The sequence below is a fragment of the Cheilinus undulatus genome, linkage group 11 (genome assembly GCF_018320785.1).
Source record: "Cheilinus undulatus linkage group 11, ASM1832078v1, whole genome shotgun sequence".
NCBI lineage: Eukaryota > Metazoa > Chordata > Actinopteri > Labriformes > Labridae > Cheilinus > Cheilinus undulatus.
The window spans coordinates 29,352,269-29,377,697 of NC_054875.1; the positions used below are offsets into that span (position 1 = coordinate 29,352,269).

Genomic DNA, 25,429 nt, shown 5'->3' on the forward strand with positions numbered 1-25,429 from the left:
CAGCCGAGCAGTTAAACAAGTCCCTTTGAACCTGAGTGTATGTATATTAAAAGACAGAGTTATAATGATTCACTCCTTTCATTTTCTCCAGGTGGAATCAGTTCACTCCTCATTGACATTACTCTAATTCACTCCATGTGCCCATCCAGAGTGTGAGATGTACACAGCTAACGTATACATGTGATTTATGATCAGGTTTGGAGAAGATTAAGTGGATGAGATGACTGCGGGGAGAGGTTGGTTTTCACTAAAAAAGCACCTGGGAATGAAACAATGATAAACTACTTTGGCCAAGCATTATCAGAGTCTAATCAGATATCTTCCTTGCCTCTTTGACAGAACTTCTAATTAAGCCAGGACCACAACTTGTTACATTCTGCAGTGCAATAATTAGCTAAGTTGATTTACGGCTCTTGCAAAGTGGAGATCTAAAAACCACACTTAAAAGGTGGAGCATCCCTCTGTTCCAGGCCTGTCGTTATATCTGCTCATTAGATGAAGTGACACCAGATGCTTTGCAAATCCAAAAATGGTGACATCACACCCTCTGCAAATATGGAGCGAGAACAACAACCAAAAAGGGCAACTCTGAACATGTCTGGAGGTGTCATAAAGCAGAGAGCTGCCACTATTCAAGGCTCATGTGTCTCTACTTTTGTGGACTTGGAAGTGATTTACAATACAGGTGGGCTGGACAGAACAAGACCTAAAATGTGAATAACAGCACATGCTAAGGGTCTATGACATGCAAACATGAACATGCCAGATGATTGATGAAGAAAGCTTAAAGCCTGTCTGTGCTGTGTGTGTTTGTAGTTGTGCATGCCGGCCTGTGTAAAGCCGTAGAGGGAATGACGGCGTTCATCTCACCTCCAACATAAGTACTTGCAGAGATATCGTGTCTGTTGAAACGCATAATCACTGTCCAAGAACAGCTGGCTGTGACATAACAGGGAGGGTTACCCTGCTGTCATCATGACTTCATCTTCAAAACGGCCAATTCAGGTTTCAATTATTGACAAGTTTATCTCCCTGAGACTGTGAGCCTAAGGCATGTGATGTGTCCTTATGTGAAGTTAAGCAGGGTTAAAGTTAGTTGATGTGAGCTCATAGGGCTTGTCTCAGTCTGTAATGGTTTCATATAGGAAGCTTTAATCTAATTACACTTCCTTGTGGTTAAATAACACTGAAATACACACCACCAGGACTGAATGTATTGTTAAGACAGAGTTTGTGTCTCCTAAAAATGGCAGACCCACCCAAAAAAGGCACACTTTAGGGATGCATAATATTGGTAGCAGAATATAACAGTTTATTAAGTCAATTATCAGCATCAGCTGAAATTTTCTGTCGTACATATTACCAGAATGCACAAATGTACTAGCAATCAACTGGTAATAACATTTTGAGGGCCAATACCAAAACCAGTTATTCAGGGATCCACAATATTGCTGGCATGAATTTATTGGCATAATATCGGTATCAACAGATTAGCTTAAAAGGTAAATTATCAGTATTGGAAGACATGAACATTTCTGCCAGTCAATATAATCTCAAGAAGATTTTATTTATTCATTTATTTATTTTCAAAAATTGTTAGCCCTAGTTTAATTTGATAGTGTTATTTATGATGTAGAATGATGTATTCTTTGTGTTTGTTGAAAAAAAAAATAAGATGAGGAACTCAGAAAATAATGCCATATTAAATCAAAATCCCAATATTGGGGGAAAAAAAACATGTAATTAGATTATTTTGCCAAATGGTTAGGCACTAGTATTGGTTGGCTATTATACATGTGAACAGATAGTGTGAAAGCAAGAGCCAGAGAGGAAGACACGCCTTACAGCAGGACCAAAAAAGTGCACTTTTAAATTAATACACTTTATAATGGATTAGTTAAATAATTGTCATTCAGATACCTGGCCAAAGGCTGAATATATGCCCTGATAATTGTCAAATGTACCATAATACTTAATCTTAAAAGATGAAATATAAAGTTTGGGGAGACTGAGGTAGAACAGACCCACCAAAGCAAGAGTTCATTCTTTTACCGGGGTATCAAATGTTGTCTGTCTTGTTTTATGTCTGTTTCAAAAATAAACTGTCACAATAAAATAATAGGTCATTTCCAGTACTGGAGAGAATTTTTGCTCTTTACAACAAAAGGGTGGCACTGGTATCAGTATCAACCAGAATAGATTCAGAAACATCCGCATATCAGATATTGGCAAAAATAAAGAGGTAAATGAATAATCCCTGCATCTCTAGCACACACCCATGATATTCAATGACGTTTCAGATGTGCAACATCAGCTGAAGTGATCCTTTTTGCATACTAAATTGCTTGATAATGTTCCCTTGCACGCCTCTGACCAAGTTCTCTCCACAGTCCTGTAATTTGAACTTGTTTCCATGCAGTCGCCTTATTACGTCTCATGTATTCAAAGGTGTGTGCACAAAGCAGAACACAGGAAATCTGCTCATTCCTTGCCAAAGGAAATCCATCCAAATCCTGATTTTGGAACTGATGGACAAAAATAACACTGAGGCATTACCTAATAGGCTGGTTTTAGGCTCCCAGAACCTCATTAAAAGTTACTTTTTCTGGAGAAACCATTACATCCATGAGGAATTAATGCACCTTTGATATTTTCATCAAAATGGTCAGCACTGAAGCATATTACTGACACCTCGGTAAATAAAGTAAAATGAATTCATACTTTTCTTTTTACAGTCTGATAAATATAATGTTCTATTCTTGTGATTATAAAGTAATAAGCTTTTGTCACTGTACAGTTAAAATATCATGTAAAACAGAAGTTATGTCACATAACTGAAGTTCTTTTATAGGGGAGGCAGCAAAAGCTTTTAACAGTTTAGTGTATTAATACTAATCTTGTTTAATCAGTGTAGAAACATCTGTTTACAGCTGCATTTTGCCCGTTTGTTAATGACAGAACTGCCGAAGTGCACATCTGTTATTTGGTTACAATTTATCATCATACAGTGGCTTTCTTTTATGAGTGGTTTCCTGCATTTGGAACAGATGTTTATTTTAATTTGTAAGCATGAGTAACAAGTGGATCAGGCGGTTTTTCAGTAAGGACATGTTTGCAAGTGGGGAGATATGCCAAAATTCCTGGAAATGACCTGGAAGGCACCCTAGATTAACTAGGGTGAGCTATCTTCTTCACATTGAGCTCCACACAAGTGGTGCTGGTACAGTTGGAAAATATTCTCAGATGGCTAGCTCTGGAATTCACCCTCCCTCTCATCCTGAGGAAAATTATACATCTGCTCAGCTTACTCCCATATGCTGCATGTACTGACAGTACTGTTGATTAAAAAACAAGCGCTCTTCAAGTTCAGTTCGATATAGCACTGGTGTTGGGTAAAGTAGGAAGAGAGGTAACTGAGAAGAGAGCGCGTGGAGTTGTGCTTCAGATGAAGTGATTATTGGGAGGACTGGGAAACCAGCAGCCTCACGAGAGACGGGTAATCACAGCAGCCCATGTGGGAGCAGTGAGCAGCGTCTGGCAATCACGCCACAACAGTGCTCTCATTCATCACATGGGTATTATGCTGCTCACAGGTACAACCCCCAAAGAAATCCTATACCAGGTCCAGCACGGCATCAAAAAAGAGCCCAAACAATCCCATCCCCCTCCACAGCACATACTAGAAGCAAAAAGAGCAAACGAGCAGGAGGTATTGACTGAAAATACAAAATCTTGGACTGTGTTTTGCCTAGAATGGAAGTCAATTTGTGTTAAGTGAAAAATGGCTGCCCTCTTGTTTTGTAAACTGTCTCTTTTTCTCTCCAAATAACTCTGGCATCCTTTGCTAATAGCATTGATAACAAGCATTAGTCAAGGCCCTTATCAGCTGGCTTTTTCCTGTATGTGCTTGAACATGTCACCGCTCTGGAAATCTTCCTCAGTCTGATGACCTCCACGAGTGAACCTTAACAGTGTCAATCCATCCTGCAAACTAGACTTCATGGTTCGAGCTCCTTAACCTGAAAGAAAAACACTTGAATTTCAACTCTAACTCTCTTACATGGAGGAAAACTCCACCACTGAATAGCTGGACTTCATCCTAATGCACTTATAGACTATTTGGAAAACCTTTGAGGAAGTTAGTCTTGAGTGCATTTAAAAGTTTTTATACCACAGCCTCAGATTTTACCCAGACTTGACCTTATAGTGTGTAGCCCTCCTTAACAAAATATGACAGAACAAAAAAAGTCCTTTTCTAACCAACATTTTTCTAACTTGAAGCTGGCCAATGAACCTGACAGGTACCTCTGCAGCTCACTCCCACAGACACACCTCACACATGCATTCAGCATATACTATACATACCAATGGGGGCCAGGTGCTGAAAAGAAAGAAAAGTCCTGACAGGTCTCAACAAAAATCATAGTGTTGTAAAGTAGGTTAACCACACGCCTCCCGACGGCTGTTGGCTGGACGAAACAGCTCAAACAAAAACCAAGAATCCTTAACAATTTCCTTTTTTCATTAATTAAGTCTATACGGTGGTTTTACGTATGAAATGACGAGGCTAATGCATTTCACTCATTTATAATTTAGATTAATAGGGAAAAGGGAATAAAGTGAGACAACCCTGAGCAATAAAGCCATAATGTATGGGGAGGTTATGATCCAATTAAGTTTCCCTCAGCCACAAGTTTATTAATCATTAACAGATATGGGACTGCATAAAATCACATCATTCCTTACAGCTACAGCAATGCAAGTTTTAGTTATTTTACAACATTGTATTAGATTAAGAAGATATTAATTTTTAATTCAATATACCTAACCTGACTTCACATTCTGGAATAAGATATGGTGTTTTTGTCACATTCTCCAGTGCAGTTTTTTCTCATCTTCCAGACATCCTTGTTATCACTACATCATCTGCTCCCTCTCCAGCAGTAGATTGGCCTTTTTTGCCCTGAAGGAGGGATGACCTGTTTGAGAACAGACTGATAATCACATGAAGGATACAGGCAAGAGGCAACTCTCACAGGAGGAAGTAAGGAGAGAAATTGCAATTTTCAGCTGGTCTTACAGGATTTATCAGATATATTGGAGGCATAATAATGTAAATGTGGCACCTAGCATTGTATTACACGCTATTTACAAACCCCTAGAGAAATAAGTATAGGATTCTCTCAACGTGGATGTATGAAAATGAGTACATACTAAGTAAGGTTCTTTTGTCGCCTGACAAAGGTGGATAAATGCTATCAAGGGAAAACAGACTTTCCATGGACGATTGTTTTTCCTGGATCACTGCCAGCCTGAATAAAATGATTATGAATTCCTCCTCAAAAGGCAGGATGTGAAAAAAGGGAAAGGTCTTCTGAAAGAGAAACAGCCCAACAAACATTTTCAAACGGTGTCCTTTTTCCTATGGTGTTGGTATGAGCATGGTGAGAAACTAAAGTGTTTTTTTTATGTAAAGGCAACCCCTTGACTGCAATCAGCATACAGCAAGCATTTGAGCCTATTCCTGGCTGACATTACACTAAGCATCAAAAGGTATGGTAGTATTGTGCTACTTTTAAGTTAGCAAAGTGTTTAACCTAAGACCATGCATGTACATATGAGGACATTACATTTTGGCTTTCTTACAACATAGTAATAATTTCTGCCATTAGAGTTTTTGAGATAATGCTGTAATGCTCATTGAAGTTAAAGAAATGGGCTTGGAGAATTTGCTAACAAAAAGAATTCAAGACATCTAATAGAAATTTTAAAGAATTTGTTTAGATATTTTGAGGAATTTACTTTAAAATTTTCAGTGCATATTTTGTAAAAATATTAACCAGTAACATTAGCATTTAGCCACTATCTAGCCTTAAAACCATTAGCTTAATCTGCTTCTCAAAGCATATCAAAGTGTTAACATTTAGCCACAATTTAGCCTCCACCACAGTTAGCTGAATATTTCTCCTGTTGTTATCCCATAAAATGCCTTGTTGGCTAATTAGCATTTAGCCACTATCTAACCTCCATTACTGTTAGCTGTTTGTGTATTCTGAGGAATTTACTTGAAAATTAACTAACAGAATAACTAAGTATACTGCCTTTCAAGGCACATTTAGCAAAAGTACCAACCAGTCATTTTTGTACTTAGCCACTATTAGCCTAGTGTTACCTACATATTCTGCCGTTCAAAGCATATTTAGTAAATACCGACCAGTTAGAATTCATTCACAATGTAGCCCCTATTACTGTCAATTCATAGTTCTGCCTCTTAAGGCATACTTTGTTAAATAAGCAAATTAAATAAAATTATTGGCCAGTTATACTAGCATTCAATCGCTATCTAACCTTATTAGTGTTAGCAAAAATCTTCCTCTTGAAGCATATTTTATAAAAACATCAATCAGTAGTGTTAAAATTTAGCCTCCAACACTGTTAGCTACACATTTCTAACTCTCTAAATCATTTAGTAAAAAATATCAAACAGTGATTTTAGTATTTACCCACTACATAACCTCTATAACTGATTTATAGCACATTTTGTAAAAATACCAAACAGTAATGTTAGCACTGAGCCACAGTAATCCATTAGGCAAACTGTTAGCCACATATTTACACCTTCCGAAGTATAATCTATAAATAATATTAAACACTCATATTAGCATTCAGCCTTTGTTTGGTTTCCACCGCAGTTAGCTACATATTTCCACCTTTCTAAGACTATCAAGCAGTAATTTTAACAATTAGCAGCTATCTCGCATCCATTAGCTAAATTTGTTTTTTTCTAAACATGCTTTTATCAAACAGTTCTGTTAGCATTTAGCCACTGTCTACTTTTGTTCTACTATAATTGGCAATGTGTCTGTATTTGTGTCTGTATCATTTAGTATGCCACACTGTTGCTCAAATTATCCTCGGTACCCCTCAGAGAACTTCTTGGGTGTACTGGTTTGAAACTTGTCCATAAAAAAATTCACATATATGTACAGATTTTGTATGAAACCTGAAATTTTGGGCTGAGTGTGATTTGAGCACTTATTTTTCTTCTTTGAGTTAACAGCGGTTCGCGACCAATTTGTAAAGGTACATACTGCCATGTACTGTACAGGAGTGTGCAACCTCAGGGTGAGATGTGCCTCAGGTAAGGATTTCCCCTGTATAACGCATCCATTTTTCCCTTCTCTCCATTCTTCTTTCATGTCCACTGTTGGCTTCCCCTTCATTCTTCTGTTACATGGTAAGGTCACCTTCATACACAGGGTTTTGTGGTACTGCTGCTATTGCTCAACCTGATTCCAGGGCTAAGAAAGGACTACTAGTCCTGAGCTGCCCCTACAGAAACCAGGCCATCGCTGCATTGCTGCTTCATAGTTGCTTGCTTATTTGCTTGCTATTACTCCCACTTCACTTCACCATCATACTGAAGAGGAGACAGTGTTCCCAAACAAACGTGCTAAAAGACAAAAACTACAACAAGCTCCTGAGTCCGATGAAGGTAAGCTTCTTCATTTTGTTCCATCTATGACCAGTGTGCCATAATAACTGGTGTGCGTGGCTTCTGATAACATTTGTCTATTATCACGAGCGACATCCACATTTCTTAGCTTTTTGTAAGGCCTGCCATCATTAATGCATTGGTCACAGTACGATTAAAGTCCCTAAGTTCACTAATTAAAAAAAATCCTTATTAAATGTACCCCAATGTCTTTATGTATTGTTTTACTTAAAAAAAATTCAGACAGCCCAATGGACAGATCAGAAGTCATCGGCACCCTATGCTATCAAACAGCTACCTTTTTACTGTTCCCTTACTACCTTTTCAATCCATGACAAATTCCTTTTTCCAGGGTTAAGTTCATGTCATCATCTTTGGTCCACCCAAAATTCCTTGTTTTCTTTCAAAATAAAAGCAGCTCTGTATCCAAAAAGGAAGTCAATTATACCATTTGTTTATAACGGTAAAAAAGTGGGGCATTAATCACGACTTGCTGTAGAGTTTCTTATATTGACCACAAATACATTTTTTATCCATTTGACAGCCCTACTTTTTGAACAAAACTTCTCCTAAGCCAAACTCTCCTGAAGATTTTTTATCTGTTCAGGAGCTGATTAATAAAGATGTTGTGACATGGTGGTAATTTGTCAGGTTATCAACATTTTTATGTTTTTCAAGCAGCATTTTGACATTATAACATCAGCAGGGTCCCTGATTTCATAAGAAAACTGCTGCCATGTCAGCAGGCAGTGAGTCATCACCATAATGTGTTTTTATGTAGTCATTGAATTGATTGGATTTCTTTTAAATGTAACTGCTGTCAGACACTCATTATTAAGAGATTTATATATGGTTGACAAACTCTTAACTTTCTGACTTACCTTCAGGATCTTCACCTGCCTCCTGAGAGTAGTAGGTATGAAGGGTTTGCGGTTGTCTTTGAGGCTGCCCTCCATCGTCCATCCTGACTGGGGCTCTGTTGGTTGGACTGAACTGTAGTTTTGGGTACGATCCCTGCCCTTCCTTAGTGGACTGCTGCCTCCGCTCCAAAGTCACTTTATCTTGCTCCTTATGGCCAGCAGCTCGGGTGCCTCCATGACTCCCTGTGCGACTGCTTTGACTATGACTATGTTTGGAGTGTCTGGCCCCCTTGTTTGTACGAGCTGTGTCTTTAACAGCTTTGTTTCTGTCACCATTATGTCTCGTGGGTCTGTCACTGACTTCCTGTTGGTTCTCTGTGGCCACTCTTTGAGTAGTTGTCATAACCGATGTTGATGTTTCACTTTGAGCTCTTGCAGTGGTTGGATCCATGTCATGTGTGACCTCAGCCTCACTGCTCCTCTCTGGATGAGAGCTTTTCCGTTTGTCTCTTAACTCCTGCCTCCTGTAATCCTGGGAGCTGAGGGAAGTGGCGCTTGACTCTGGGTAAAATGGGGGTGGTGTAGTAGATTCCAGTGCTTGGGCCAAATTTTGGATCGTGGCAGACGTTGGCCCTGCTAGTGTGTAGTCATAATCCCCTCTGCCAAAACTGGGTGGGTCCTGTTTGTACAGCGGCAGAGTGTTTCCAAGTGCCAGTTTGGAAAATGGTCCAACTGGAGTCGTTTGTTGCCCATCATGACGAGTGTTAATGTCTCTCAAAGGGTTGTTGTTTTCAGTGGTGGTACCCTGCACAGGCTTATTAGGACTGCGGAGGTCACAGCCAGGTATAGGTGAACACATTAACCTTCCACCTTCATTGGGACAGTGACAAACCTGGCACTTATTTAGATGAAAGGAATGTCCTGCCTCATACTTCTTGTTGCCATGGGTGCAGCCGATTCGTCTACACTGAGGACATCCATCTGCAGGTTGTGCGATGTCTATGCAGTTGGGGGAAATTTCAGGGCAGGGGATAAAATGGCAGGTTATCCTCCCCCCTCCCTGTGGACAGGAGCATTCAGTGCTTCCAAAATCCACAAAGTAAGATTCCCCCTCTGGGACTTTCCCCCTCCGGAAGCCTGCTTGGATGCAGTCGTAGTACTGGTAGCCCTCACAGGTGCAGCCCTTTTGTGTGCAGGTGGGACAGCAGGCACCTTTCTCTAAAACACTCTCTAAGCAGTTCTGCTGATCGGGACAGTCCACGCCTGTGCAGTCTTCCTGGCTGAAACAGATGTCCATGCACAGACTCACCCAGCACAGAAATAATATTACCCTCTGGTTGTCCATTTTGCATTAAAGGTTAAAAAAATAAAAAAAATAAAAAAAAAAAAATCTGAAGTCAGTTCTTCAAAATAAAAGTCTCTTCGGGCTAGATAGTATTCCAGATGAGAAATTCAGATGCAGTTCAGCCTGTGAAGGTAAACATTTGTTAATTTTATGTTTCACAGTACATCCAGCTTGGATTACTGTTATTTTTGGTCTGTTTTCTCATATACTCACCTCCTTTCACTTAAAAAAAGCTGTCTACTTTAATTTGATTACCTAATAAATGTATATTTTTCCCATTCCCTTTTTTGGCACCACTGGAGCTTAAAACTGTGGTTTGTATTTGATTGTGCATGGAAAATTCATCAAGAGGAATGTTTCTTTGGAAACCTCTACAATAATCTTGAATCTAATAGTCTGAAGGAATGCCTTATGTAAAATATATAAATACTGAAACTACAAAACATCCCTTCGAAGACAATGTTATGACATGCTGCTTTAAAAGCATTGCCCTAGATCTTATCTGGGCTATTATAAAAATAAATGTTGTATGATTGAGATGTTGTGCAAATGTACCGTAGAGTTATTTCAGTCCATATTTAATTCCTGCCTTTAATAGCTTGCAGAGCAGTGTCAGCAAACCATGCTTCTGCATGGATGACACACACCTCCTATTGTGCAAGCCAGCAGAAGTACTAGAAGAGAAAAAAGATGACCTATTGTCCTGAAAGTGAAGTGTAGATAAGAATTTTTCATATTCTTCAGGGGCAGCGTGCCACCATGAAATCAGAATATGACCCATTTGATCTCCTGAGTCAGTGATGTGACTCCAAATCAGAAAGCATATTGAACACCAGGTGTTTTCTATTTCACTTTTCCTGTTATTCCTCCCTTCTTGCGTTTTCGCCAAGCTCAGGAGACTTAGTGACATTTCATGCTGAAAAAAACTGAAAGATTGAATCAAATATTGAGCTGCATGATTAACTTGTGTTTGATCTTTTCTGCTGAAATGTTTTGGTTAAAGCCTTTTCACAGCCTATTTTCTTATCACATTTTTCCAAACTGCATGTCCTTGGAGTAAATTCCCACCAAACAAGGGCCAGCACAGGACAACAGGCATTTACAGATTACTTCTGTCACAGAACCAGACTAGGCAAGACTTATAATGCTGGATTGTGTGGGAAACTAAGGAGACGTGGGAACCTGGTTATTTCATGTGTGTTGGCCCCACTGCCTGTGCATTTTTTGGAAATCTTTTTCCAGCATTTGTGCTTAACACATGCACATCTACTTGAAAGTATCAAAATATCTACTTTTAGAGGCTTTCAATTCATTCTGGGCAATCAGATCAAGGTAACATCAGAGGAGCTCTATTCTCAGAACAACAGCCAATGCTCTGCAGCTCCACAGAATCAATGATGTCTTTGTGCTGCTGGTACCAAATCTTATAACAGATCTTGCAGTCTACAACAGGCATATGGCCCTCTGCTTTGGTGTTTTCAAATCACAATAAAAGAAGCATACCAAAAACAAACTGTTGTCTACAACAGTAAGAAACCGTTCAGACAGAAAAAATAGGCTACTGAAGATATGAAATTCTATTGACTTTGCCTGAAACTCACTATGTTGCACCTTTAAATACCTTTATGGAGCTCCTTTCTTTGAATATGCCGGCTTGTTTGTTCCGTTATCAGTTCAGGGAATGTCCTACAAAGCACTTCAAACAGCGACGGTGTGCCTTACCACCCCAGTAGCCAAAAAATGACCTTTATCCCTTTGCTAAGTCACCTGCATGGGCGCGTGCACATTTCACACGCAATCGCGTTTTAAATCGCGAGCCCTCTAACACTAATCATGCAATGTTTCAATATCGAAGTTAACTTTTACTTTATGGGAGGTTATTTGACCCTAAGCTGTCATATTTATGTTTAAGAGGCATTTTTACCGAAATAAACTGTACATTATTTTGTCTGCGTGATGTACAAAAGAGCAAAACCTAACAACAGCTGCAGCATTAGCCATTTAGCCTTAAAGTGTTATCTTATATCAACGCTTTACGGCCAAAACGGTGCATGTAAGCCAGCATTTTTATCTTAGAGAGCTAAAACTTGACAGTTTATCTCTTAAGTTCAAACATGTGTCCTCCTGTTACACCAGTTGCTCACTGAGAACCATCAAATGTTAAACTAAATGATCAGTAAATCAATGATATGTGCTATGTTTCCCCCATAAAAATGTCTTTACGTACCTTGCGTCTCTGACCTCGCAGCGCTGGTCTGCTCCTGGGGGAAACTTGTGCGTAAAGTTTGAGCCCTGACTCCGGCTCTTTGGAGGCTGGAATTCAGCGCTCTCGCTCCTCTTGTTTTGGGAGGGCGGGACAAATCTTCCATAGAAATTCATTCAACTCTTTCGAAATGAGCATGTTCCCCTTTCTGTTGTATGACTGCCCTCCTTTGCAACTATATAAAGTACGAGAAATGACCGGACATGAGGCGATTTTAGAGGAAACATGAGTTATCACTGCCAAAAAAAACCCTATTGATTCTGTCTGTGATACGTCATTGGATATTTTGTTAAAGGAAGATCAACCAAAACATCATGTCATCCTAATTCTGCAATGATTTTAGTCTACACTGCATTAGACTCACAGAATCACAGTGTGTTCACCTTCCTTCTGTTCCAATAGGTTATTTGAGCACGTTTTTACCTCAGTTACTATCACCTGTCTTCCAGTAAGATTCCACATTATTGACTGATACTCTGTTTACTCCAAGCGATGGCAACAAGCTAAATGAAGCCGTACTAGCCCCATTAGACATCACATGACATCAAAGACAGAACTGTTAGAGGTTAATAGTACTACAGCAGTAAACATGGCATTGGCTTGAGCCCTGCGAATTTTATCATGCCAGCATCTCTCCAGTTTTCATTTATGTTTGACTTTTATGCTTGCAGAGTCACTGGTCAGAACAAGTAGAGACAAAGGCGTCTTTTCAGTGTATAAATAGACTGATCAGATGTGAACACAAGGCACAGGGGCCACTGGTCCCTTTGTTTTAGGGGTCTCCCTTGACTAATCAATGACAGAGATGAGTCAATGGTCCTATTATTAGTTTTCTTTGGTCATAATGATCAAATGCATGGCCAGCTGCACCAGTCACACGCTATGGAGACTTTCCAGATGCTCTAGGACAGGGGTGTCAAACGTACGGCCAGCCAGCAGGTGTCATACGGCCCGCGAGAAGTTTAGGTAAAAAGATGGACATTTAAAAAATATATATTAATTTTCAATATAACTTAGGTGTTTGAAATACAAATTTTGACTAATTTTTCATTATCTATCTTTAATGGGCTATAGAAAAGAAAGATCATATTAGGCTACAATGCAATAAATGAGTAAATACGGCACATTGAACTCTCTTTAGAGCAGGTAGGAACATCGTAAAAAAGACACATGGCAGAGCGCACAGCAGCGCATTGCTTCATCACCTCAGATTGGCAAACACGCTGTCCAAAAGACAAGCTGATACAGACTGCACGATTTTTCAGACTGAAGGAGAGGGATTTAATTTGTCAATTCATTTATTTATTTATTAAGATGAAGACCATAACCACCTTACACAGCTGTACTTTGCTCTCTCATTGAGGTCCAGTCCTGTCTGCACCTCAGTTTTACTTTTTCCTTCCTTGGGCCTTAACGAATGTCAGAGGTTTTTGCCTTTTAAAACCAAATATCTATCCCTGTGGGGGATTGAAGCTGCTCTCAGGACAGCAGATACTTTCCCTGTGTAACTGTCCGTCAGCCACAAACGCAGACATGGTATCTTGCTTCTGGAGCGTGACTCAGTTCAATCTCCAGCCTGATATAATCCCTCATTATAATAAATCTGTAATGCCAAACTAATATCAACTAAATTTATTGAAATACGATTTAATTTTATGTCCATAAGAAGTGCAAGTATGGTCTTAATCACTTACGTCAAAGCGGGACATCGTTTATAAATCCTGTAGCATATTTAACTCCAGATCTTGTCAACTTGTAAAAATTCCTCTCATAACGATAAAACAGATTCTTAAATGTTAGGTGTTCTAGACTGATGTTCTTTTAAGTGAACATTTAATCCTTATCTGGACACAGGCTGTCATATGACAGGAGAGATTGGCATGTTTGGTCTTGGCTCAGCGCTTAAGGCATCACGATTATGCAAGGTTCATGTCAGGGGGATTCAGAGAGAACGGACATACAGAACAACGACTGTTGGGGTACTTATAAGTCAAGTTTTCACTCAGTAGATGAGGGTTTGTAGCTCCTTGAGAAGCCATAGCGCAACAGTCTGGAATGAATCTCGGCAGGATCCTCCTCTCTCTTGCTCTCTTTTCCTCCTTGTCTCACTCATTCTCCTCTCTGGACTCTGTCAACTGATCCCAGGTCAGTTGAAATAGGGATCAGATCAGATTTTGTGAACAGGTTGCCAATTTAAAGCCATAGTCATGCTGAATGTATATTTGTAATGAATATTCCAGTCTTTTAAATTTAGCATAGGTGGGTCTTATTATTATTGATGACAGTATATATGTTTGCATATTGTTTGTATATTTTATAAAGTTTAATTGATTTTTTTTAAAGGGAGGCAAGGAAATTTGCAAGATTTTTCCGAATTTGTTTAGGAATTTGGAATTTTCTTTGAAGTTTTCCTGAATGGGAAATTGTCGAGATGTTTGGGGAAATCCGTTTGAAAATTGTCTATAATTGTCCATGAAATTTTAAAAAAATGTATTTGTAACTCTTGGGGGATTTGATTAGAAATTTTGGTTGGAATTTGCATAGATTTTTTTCAGGAATTTGCTTAGAATTTTTCAGGAACTTTTGGTGAAAATTTTATGTAAATGTTACACTTTTTCAGAAAGGCTTACTGAAATGTTTGGGGAATATTTAAGGACATTTTGGAGTCATTTTAAGGGAACTTAAACTTTCATATAGCTTTTGGGATGTCTTGGAAATTCGGGAGATTTAAAAAAAAATCTCAAATAATGATCAACGAAATTTTCCAAGATTTTCAAAACTTTTAGTGGAGATTACTTGGCCTTAGCAAGTTCATGTGATCTATTTTCAGAAAAATAATGCCTCCAACAAGTAAAGGAAAATTATTTGTGTGTGTTGTACAGTGAGATATGTCCATTGTTGTCATATGCAGACATTTTTTTGGTGAGAACTACTTCATGTTCAGAGACAAGGCTTATGTTTTATACTTATTAGGTCCCACTTAATCCAAATAAGTAGGGCAACATAAAAATAAATTCCAAACAAAAGCTCAAGTCTCAGGTTAAACCAAACCTTTAAAGACCTCACAGACCAATAAAGCCATTCATGATCCTCCAACTACTCACAGGCAGAGAAATTATCCTGAACACATGTCCTCATCTATAAATGTGACACAGGCTCATAGCAGCTGTATTGATTGTCTTGGTCCAGTGTTCATTTTATGCCAGCCTGCCTTTTGCTTGAGCTGTAAAATACCCCTAAAAGAGACACATTCACTACTCAAATCCATGGATGTTGTGAGTTTAATTCATAACTAACCCACCCATTTGATCAATATACCCTGGGCATGTGAGTTGAGTGCTCTTACCCTGCAGGCAGGCTGGTGTCCCTCTTCTGAGTAGCCCTTCCCTGCTGCCACTGAGCCAAAAACACAACACCCATAAGCCAGTGACCCCCAAAAGAAGGCAAATATAAACATCAAACAAGAAAATTTTATTTGATGTGAACTTCTTCCACAGATGTGATACAAATGACAAAATTACATAACACATATTACTCATGACCCATGCAGGGATATGTCTCTTGCAATTAACTGTCTTTAATTTTACAGATGCAGTTCAAACACTAAAGCATGCTGCTTTTCATCAGTTTCTGTATAAGAATTAATGATCTCTGCAATGAAAACTTACGCATTGAGCTTTTTGAGCATTTGTAGCCCTTCAGCTGCAGAGAGATGTCCTCATGTCACAGGGAGGGACCACATGCTCTGTTCCCCCCACAGTAGTTGACCTCTCCTCACTCTGCTGGGGCCAGAAACCCCCCAGTTCAGTAATGGCTCTCTGCCTGCCAGATAATGTCATCTGACACGCACTGATTTGGGAAAAGTAATTGCACCCCACACTGTTGTAATTTCTCATTCATGCATGTTTGAGTGGTGACTTATGCCACTACTAATTGCCAAAGCCCACTGACTACAAACCTTGCCTCGAAATAACGTCCCTAATGGGCACTTCCTCGGTTTCACACTAGGAATACTGAATTAAAGTTTAAAGTAGAATACACCATGTTTATTATTTGTTCTCCCTGCTGAGTGAAGTCATCATTGCCTCAGTTCTTTTGATAGTAGCAAAGCCTTGATATGCTTCAGTGTTTTCATTAAAACTGATGCCATTGATGGTTACATCATAGTCTATTTAGGCCCCTTAATGCTGTAGCCGTGAATGTTATCTATCCGCTGTGATACATTGTTCTGATCTTCTGATTCTGTTTCAACAGATGGATGTAACCTTGTAGTGGAGGTGGCCTTAGTTGATATATTGTACCCCTTATAGTTTGGTTATTTCATTTATTTTATTTAATTACTTTTATGTGGAGTCATCCTTGGAAATCCCCTTGTTATAGAATTACATTAAAGCTCTGCTGGGGAGTTTTAAGTTTGTAATAAAACACAATGAAATAATAGTAATGCCTCTATAAGTGCTACAACAGTAAAAAAGACTGTCAACATAAAAAATAGCTATTCATAGTTTTCAGTCTAGTTAGTGGCATGGAGCTGGAGCATGGGCTTGTCCATTTTCACCCTCTTCAAAATGATGCATGTTTACTTCACCTGACAACCACAGAAACATTTCTATTGAAACAAACTGCAAGTTTCGAGCACTCGAAATCCTTATACAGCACCTGCAACACTATTCCAGACTCTAAAAATGGTAAAATTATTACTAACCCTTCATTTTACTGATGTTAACATGTAGGAGAGAGATGTGCAGGTCAGGAAAAAGCCCACATTAGTACAGACAACTTTATGTACCGTATTCAAAGTGTTTGAGTCAATGTACTGCTATTGAAGGGAAGAAATTCTTCATCGTCAAAGCATGGATGAGCGGGACTTAGCTAACATTATCTTGTTAACATTAATGACCAAAACTATCAGGCTCTCTGTCAGCCAGGGCCAACCATAATGGTGGAAAAGGGAAAAACTTTCTGGTGTCTAGCTGTTAACCCTCTGAGGTGGACTTCATATACAACAAGAAGAGACACAGGTGACAAAAAGTTAAATAACTTTTAAACCATATTCATAGCAACTTACTTTTTCCACTCTTGCATCCTGCCGTTGTGCCATTCTAATGACGCTACCCATGCCTTTGTAGCCCTTATGGTACCTTTTCCAACAAGCCTGGAACTTGGGTGACTTTCTGGTGCATTCAAAGATTAAATCCACACCAGTAACTCTGAAGTTGAACATCATTCTTATCCATTCTTGATCCATTTTCGATCTTATCTGTTGCTAGCTAAGCTTTGGCCACCATAATGTTTTGTCACATGGGCTGTGACAACCAATGCCAGGCTGTTGTGCCATGCTTTTCCAAACCAAGCGTGTCTGACAGGGCAGGCCATGCAGGGGACAGCCTGAAAGTTTTGTAATGGAAAGAAAAAGAGACAAAGGAGCTGTGATGTGGCCCTCTGTGTCACTGCAAGCAGGAACTGCTTTGAATAATGGCTCATAATCGGCCAATATAAAAAAAAAACAAGGACTTTTTTGTATGTGAATATTTTGAGGACTTGTCACAGAATGATTGTTATCAGCCTCTAGGACCAATTATGATCAACAATAACCTTGTTAATCCTAAATACTAGCAAAAATAAAATGAAAATATTTGAACAAAATTTCTGTACTCTATTAACTGTTGCTTAAGTTAAATGTAGCCATTGTTAGGATTAAGTTGTACTCTTTTAAAAATGTTGAGTTTTTTGTGTTTCACATCAAAAGTTCAAACTGCATTGTGGGCTTGTACAAGCTATTAGTTAAAAATACTAATCAAAGAACTAGCAGGTGTTACATGTAAGCAACTGTATGTATATAAGTGCCTATTCTACATGGACTAAGGTGTTAACAAGGTTAATGTTGAGTAAATAGCCTGCTTACAGGAAAAAACGCTTGTCCTCTATGAAAACCCTCAAACACAGCTAACTTAGCTAAGACCCAAGCTTACATAGCAAACATGGCTATGGATATAATGTAGCTATGCAGCCAACATAGCTAAGGCTTAAGCTAATGGAGCAAAGTTATCTAGATAACATAGCTACGTAGTTAACATAGCTAACTTAGGTAACATAGCTAAATCTAAGGCAAACTAAGCTATGTAAGCTAAGTAAGTAGCTACATAATGTATGTAGCTAAAGCAACAGCAAAAAAGCTACATTTGCTATGTTAGATTATGCTATGAAAGCTAGACCCATTTCAGAAGTAGTTATGCAAACAGGGGCTTGCTTTAGCTTCATTACATCGCTACACTGACTTACATAATAACGTCAACTAAGTAGCTAGCAAAGCTGTTAGCTTTTGATATAGCAAACAAAGCAAAAGCATTCCACCGGTCACACAACTACTTTCTAAGATGGGTCTACATATAGTTTAATCCTGGAATAGACAACTGAACTTTTTCTGTTTTATTTTTTATTTATTTATTTATCTTAATAAACTGTTGCTTACTCAGTAATGTTTGCAATGTGGTTATTTCACAAATGTATCTGCCAGACTTTGCTGTTGATAAGAATGAATTTAAAAAGAAAAATCTAAAATGTTATACCAGCAAATCACATTTCTTCCATCCTGATAGAGCTAGCATTTCACAGTAGTGGTCTGCAAAAGGGTCTGCAGGCAGACCCCTTGAACATGTAGGTGAGCGCACTCTCACAGTTTACACATGCGTTTAGATGAAAAAAAAAAATCAGATTAAGGGAAGGCCTATTTTTTTTGTAGCATTCAGGGGCCTAATCATTTCTGCAGGCAGGCCTGTTGCCAGCTTTCACTTTAAGTCAGTGTTTGGGTCAGTTATGTTACTTTAATAGCAGCATCATTTAGCTCAAGTTTACACAATATTTTAAGGCAGGATTAGAAGTCTCCTTAAAGGGACAGTGGAGCGTCTAATCGCATTAATCCTTGATCTCATCCGCTCTGGGTTTTCTCTGTCTGATGGGATTCTGTGGCAACTTAGGCTTGTCCTCTTGTCGACCAGTGCATCCAGCTGAACTGCAAGTGACTTTTGTTTGAAAAATAAAACATAAAGCTGATTTAATACATAGGTTGTAAATGAGACAGGCAGCTTTGCTATAGCATACATTTTGTGTGTTTAATTTGGATCAAATAAACTTAATAAAAGGAAAACTGTGCATTCAGGATATACAGTACTATCAAATACCCTTTTGAACCAAAGCTCTTTTATCCAGGTAACACTAAGATAAGGGGAAACATCAGGTATTTCTAAAATTGGCCTGTTGTTAGACAAAAGAGCCAATGCTCCAGCATAGGAAAGAGAGGATAGACCAGGGATTGGTGGCTTTCTGACTTATCTATAACTATCCCCTTTAAAAAGATTGTGCTATCAAGAGTAAACAAGCAGTCTTTCAGCACATTTCGGACCCTTTCATTACTTTTCAACACTGGTTTAACCAGTACAATGGAAGCAGCTGGGGATGATCCTAGAGTGTTGCTCTGCAGTTCACTCAGACATGATGTGTAATATTAAATATCTGTTACCCCAAAATCTGTTGTCCCAGCTGAACAAGATCCTCCACCAAGACTTTAATGACATACGTGTTTGTTTAACTATTCTCAAGGAATCTGTCTTTAAATCATTTGTGTTGCCTTGCCTGTTTTTTCCTTTTTTTGCTATTTGTGGGATGTTTTGTACACAGCAAAATCGGTATAGTCTGTATAATCTGTTTAGGAGTTAAAATTGACTGTTCTTAACACTATCCAGTGTACTTTACAGAATATAATCATCGAGGTTAATTTAGTTACCATAGTGTTAAATGCTCCTCAAGTTAGATTGACACAAGAGTGTATATTTGAACTCTCTTAAAGTGCTCATTTTTATCACTCACAGTGTTATTTTAATCACATTAATGTGTACTTTAAATACAGCAATGTATTATTTCCTTTCTTTTCTGGGTGTAAATTTGAAGTGTCTGAATCATCAGTTTGATACACACTGCACTAAAATGTTCATAATTTGCTGCTGATGTTGAATACTCACTGCACAGAGGAGTATCCTGTAGCATAAATGAAGTGAAGCAACAAACCTTCAGCATGGATGTGCCCTTGATGAAAGACAGAGCATCATTCATACTTCTGCTACACCAGTTTCCACAGGTAGGACCTCACAAAGTGAATAACTTCATTCATAGTGCAACAGCGTCTAACAACAAAACAAGAATAATCCACCAGATCCATGAGCAAAGGACTGATCAGTGTACAACATTTAAACACATCTACACATCTTAACACTCTCCTAAAGGGCATGATGGGAAAACTCCACCCAAATATCCCCCAGCTTTGATACAGCAGTGGGCAAAGAGTAGAAACAGAGCTGAACAAACACTAATGGATCTAACACAGAAGACAGTTTCACTCAGAACGGAGTTATAAGCACACTTTGGGAGTTAAAATCAACTCTGAAATGTATCACTGAAATATCCAAACTTGAGTTTTTTATGTGTACTATCTGTTACATCAATCAACCAATTGCGAAACATCTAAGGCGCAAAAGACACGGGCCCCTGTTTGCTCTAACCAATGTTAATTTTTGAGCAAAAAAAAAAAAAAAATTAAGATTTTAAAGTCATATATTTACAAGAAAACACACTCACAATTTGAAAGTCTAAATAATTGGAAATTTACAAGAAAAAAAAGGCATTTCCAAGTTAAAAAGTTCTTAAATTTTGACATTCGAAACTCAAAAATGTCGAGTTTTTTTTTTAAATTGTGAATTTACAACAGTACAGCTAAACATTTACAAGAACTGAACTGAAAAAAGTGGTTTGATTCTGGGCTTTATGGTCTCAAAACTTCTTTGACTTTTAAGGTCAAACATTTAATATTTTTCTAAGACATTAACTTTTTAAACACGAGAATTTCAAGTTTATATATTTTCTAGAGTGGCCCTAATACACGGTTGTAATAATGGATAGTTTATTCAAAGATCCGTTGTCAAAAACTAGCATATGACGCTGGGATTTTGTCAGTAACAACAACTAACACTCAAATGTACTTTTTCAAGGGGTTCTGGGGGGGCTTAACTTTTCTTAGATACATGTTGGCAGGGCCCAAGGGAAAACGGTTGGGTACCACTGCGTTAAATGATGAGCCCTAATTTGACATTTTTGTGTGGTTGCACCTATGGAGAGTTAAACTGTTAAAAAGAAATAAAGATGTAGCAGGAAAAAAGCAAGCCATCCAGGTGGGATGTTCCATAAGGGAGAAGAAACTAAAAATTTCTTTGAAGAAACTTCCAAAGCCTGAACCACTACTGCAGGATACGTGCCAGTAAATATGAATCTTTCCACTGATTCTGATGAGTTATTCTGAATAGTGAGATTAAAAGAAAAAAAGACTAATTGCACATGTAAGGCAACAGCAAAGAGATCAAATGTGCTGCTTTGTCCACAAGGTGGCAACAAAATTGACATAATCCAAAGATCTTAAAGGGAACTTTAAGATTATGTTAAAAATATCACCAACAGGTATTCATAAAGGTCATGTGATCATTAAAACAAAGTGCATATGTTTGAGAACCAGGAAATGCTGTACATTCTTGCTTAAAGTCTTGCTGTCAAAAATGTTTTTTATCTCCACACTGCTCATGGTCCATGTGGAGAAGTAAAGAGAGGAAGTCTTTTAAGTGAACCAGTAAAGGTTGGCCACTCTGGCTCCACAGGGGGCTACACCTTGGGAAATTAAGACCCAAATGTAATGTGCTGAAAGTGACTCCCCACCTGTGTCTTGTAAAGACTTTCCAGGGTGTAGTAAAAGTGTGACTGCTGCAGGGCTGCAGGCTCACAGCACAAAGGCTGACCTATAAAGTAGAGAAAATTTGCTTCACTTCAGCACTGAATATTTAACACAATTAAAACCAATGTAACATTAACACCATGCTTAACGGCTGTTGGAATAACCTTAAGTTAGAAAATAAGCTATCATAAATGTAATTTTACAGGGTGTTCATTTAAGTGAAAAATAAATCAATTTGATTTGGGAACAGTTTTCTACTTCAAATGCAGGATGCATTTTAACTTCATTGCCCGTGATCATGAATGCATAAAGCTGCAAACCCACTCAGCTCTATTCACCTCATGGATATACCATGGAAATTGCAAAGGAATTTCAAAGCTGTTAGGATTGTGTTAATACTTACAAGACATCTTTATGCCTGCCTTGTTTTACTGCATGTAGAGAAAGTTAATCTGAAAGTAAAAAGTATATTACATCTTGAGGGAGATGCTAACTCTTTTTAGGCCCATTTTATTATAATTCTTGAAAACAGATCCCAGCATAAAGTTGAGCAGTTTGCAGAGAAAACTGCAGAGCCAGTACCCTCAAGACATCAGTAGTCTTATCACACATGCATGCACAGGCATACAGAGTTGTGTGTGGTAATCATCTGAGCTAAGCCCACCTTTTTGTCCTTTTCAAATTTCCTTGAAGCACTTAAGATAGCTCCCCGAGGCAAATACTGATTCCACTGGATAGTAACACCTTTTATTATGCCTTCCTTCAGCTTCTTCTTTTTTTTTTTTTCTTTTACTGAGCCTCCCACCCAGGAGACCTTTAAGCTGTGTACTTCCCAAACTATTTGAGGCAGGGACCTCTCCAAAGCCTGTTACATCTCTAGGGGAAACTAAAGCCACAGCTTAGGTGTATTGCCATTGAGTAAGCATTTAAAGTAAGTGCTATGGCCTTCTGCACCCACTTGTTCGCATCAAGCCAAGCACGGTGGCCAAGAAAAGTTCCCGACTTCACACCAGGAAGGATGTGACTGCTGATGCATGCCAGATGAGGACACACCAGACAGGGATTGCAGAGCAGCTGCATAGGAACGCGTTTTATGTGCAACATATGGTTGGTGTTGCATTGTTTGAGTCTATTTGCAGTGGTGAAACGCTTTGATTGTCTCAGATGTGGTGTATAATGAAACAGCATCGGAAACTGGATGTGTTGATACCACTATGTGGAATTTAAAAGGGCAAACTCTGGGAAATAATAGTTGATTTATTTTCATCAGACAGCAGTTTTGAAAGGTTAGGACTGTTTTACTTAAGGAAAACATGGGCAAAGAGTCATAGAAAGAATATCTAAAACAGTGCTGAACTTTTTATTGGGCATGCTGTGTTTGAGCTCTTACTTTCCTGGCTGATTACAAATCTCTTTCTCAGGCCAATAAAAATTCAATATTTTAAGCACTTTCCCCTTTGAACGAGATCAGTTTGCTACTGCACTTTGTGTTGTCTAGACATGAGCCTGCATGTGAATTTCTGCAGACACAGAGTGTGACACTCAGGTATTATTTTCCATGTTCTGAGACATGACATCATCCACTGCTAATTTCTATTGAAGGTTCACTGCCCATGAACACAGGGTATAAAGATTAAACCCAGTATAATAGGTAAAGCCCTGCCAAAGTAAAATAGAAAGCACAGCTTCATTTTTAAATGTCTACATTCTGATGATGTGTCACTGCAGAACAAAATAGCTTCAGAACGTTAAATCAGTGGGACTAGCCATCTCTTAAAACAACACTTAAGTATGTCTGGGCAGCTGCAGCTGTAGTCGTCAGTAAAGCCAATATCAGACAGGCCTGTCACTGCTGGTCATTGAATGATAATGCACAATGATTCAAATACTGTATGCCACTTTGGGTACAAAGCTGTCCTGTGTAGAATTACTGAAGTACATCTACTTAACAAGCTGTGCAGCTATTGGAAGAAACCTGGAGGGGTATTGTTGCTCTTACTTAAAAGCAAATAAAAAACCCTGTCAAGAAATATTACTGACAAATAAACAGGAAGTATCTGATCAACATGCTTAAAACAAACTTCAGACCATTTATAATCCCATAAATCTGGGTCCAAATGACCTTTGACTTGAATTCAATGCAGATTTCTAGTCAAGAACATGCAGCCATGATGTTTACTTTTAGCTGTAGTCTTTAAACCAGTCCAATTTTTTGAATTGAATTGGTTTAAGGGTGACAATTTCCCATTCATCTCTTTATCATATAATAAAACAAGCCCTTAATCTTTGCTGTCAACCATGCATGGATGAGAATGACATACAGGTAGTTGTCAGTGACACCTAGGGGTCAAAAGTTATGCACTGCATGTTTCTGTCTAAAAACTGACTGGCAAACAGACAGTCATGATGGCACATTTTTGTTGCATATCAAAGAGAAAATACTGCATTTAAACTATTTATGCAAAATCATTCATTTGTATGGCTTTATTTTATCCTACATGACTGGGACACGAGTGCCAGGGATTATGAAACCACTTAGTCAATATAATTAGACACATTAAGTTGTAGTTCTATAACTTTATGGTAATTTCTGATCAAGTCTTTTATTATTAGTTATGTAACCATTATAAGAGATTAATAAAGTTTGAAAAAATATAACTTTAGATGAATCAATAAAGAAAAACATAACAATAATAGTCTACAGCCGAAAGATCCAGGTTAGATGGCAAGTGTGTATTTAGGATAGGATTCTCCAGGCAGTGAAACTAAAATTGTTTTGAGGTTTAACCCCCTGAGACCCTACATACACATATGAGGACATTATATTTTGGCCTTCCTACAAAACAGAAATCTGCTATTAGATATTTTTTAGATAGTTGTCCAATGTCCATGGATGTTTAAGTAAGTCTCTCAGAATGTTGGGAGAATTTGCTGTTTGGATATTCCAAGGAAAAATGTATTTTCAAGAAATTTATGAGATATGTTTTTGCTGCCTTTCTTGTCTAGGACACTCTCGTAAATGAGATTATTCATCTCAATGAGGTTTTCCTGGTTAAATAATATTAAATAACAAAATTAAATAATTTATTAGGGCTATCGAGATTTATTGACTTAATCATGATTAATCAAGGTCCACAATTAGTGCACTATTTTTTGTAATTGCGATTAATTGCATAAATTGTTGATCCCTTTTGGTAAAGCCATGTCAGTGTTCCCTGTAGTCACAGTGAAAAGTCCACAACTGCTGCTTAATGTCTCATTTTACTTAAAAAAAAAATGCCACAGACAACACAGTAGATGAGTCAGAAATCCTCTAAACTTTGTAAAATCAAACTCTTAGCTTTACTGTTCACTTATGGTCTTTAAGATCCATAACAAGCTCATGTGAAGCTCATGTTAAGATCTTCAATCTACATATAAAACAGGTTTGAAGTCAATTAACTTTAGTTTCAGATGGTAGAAAAATCCATATTGATTAAACAGTTCTGAATGCAAAATAGCAGAATTTTAAAATGGGTGTGTAATGGGTGTTATAAGGGTTCGATTAATCTCAATTAAGTACCGAAATTTGAAAATTTGAAAATAGCGATCAAAAATTTAAATCCCTGGCCCTAGTTTTTATATTTAGGGGAGTTTGATTGGATTTTTTTGGGAAATTTGGTTTGAATTCATTTTTGTCATTTTCATGGGAATT

The 25,429-nt window shown here is 38.2% G+C and overlaps 1 protein-coding gene across 2 annotated transcripts in view; it reads right to left on the reverse strand.

Moving 5' to 3' along the window:
• Positions 1-12,035, reverse strand: part of LOC121517910 (fibulin-2-like) — a 44,653-nt gene extending 32,618 nt beyond the window's left edge. For both annotated transcript variants that reach the window (XM_041800018.1, XM_041800017.1), the window contains exons 1-2: positions 11,928-12,035; positions 8,377-9,823 (exon numbers count right to left, since the gene is read on the reverse strand). In XM_041800018.1, the coding sequence (XP_041655952.1) occupies positions 8,377-9,700 (1,324 nt within the window). In that variant the 5' untranslated portion in view covers positions 9,701-9,823; positions 11,928-12,035. The remainder of the gene's footprint in view (positions 1-8,376; positions 9,824-11,927) is intronic.
• Positions 12,036-25,429: the final 13,394 nt, after the last annotated feature.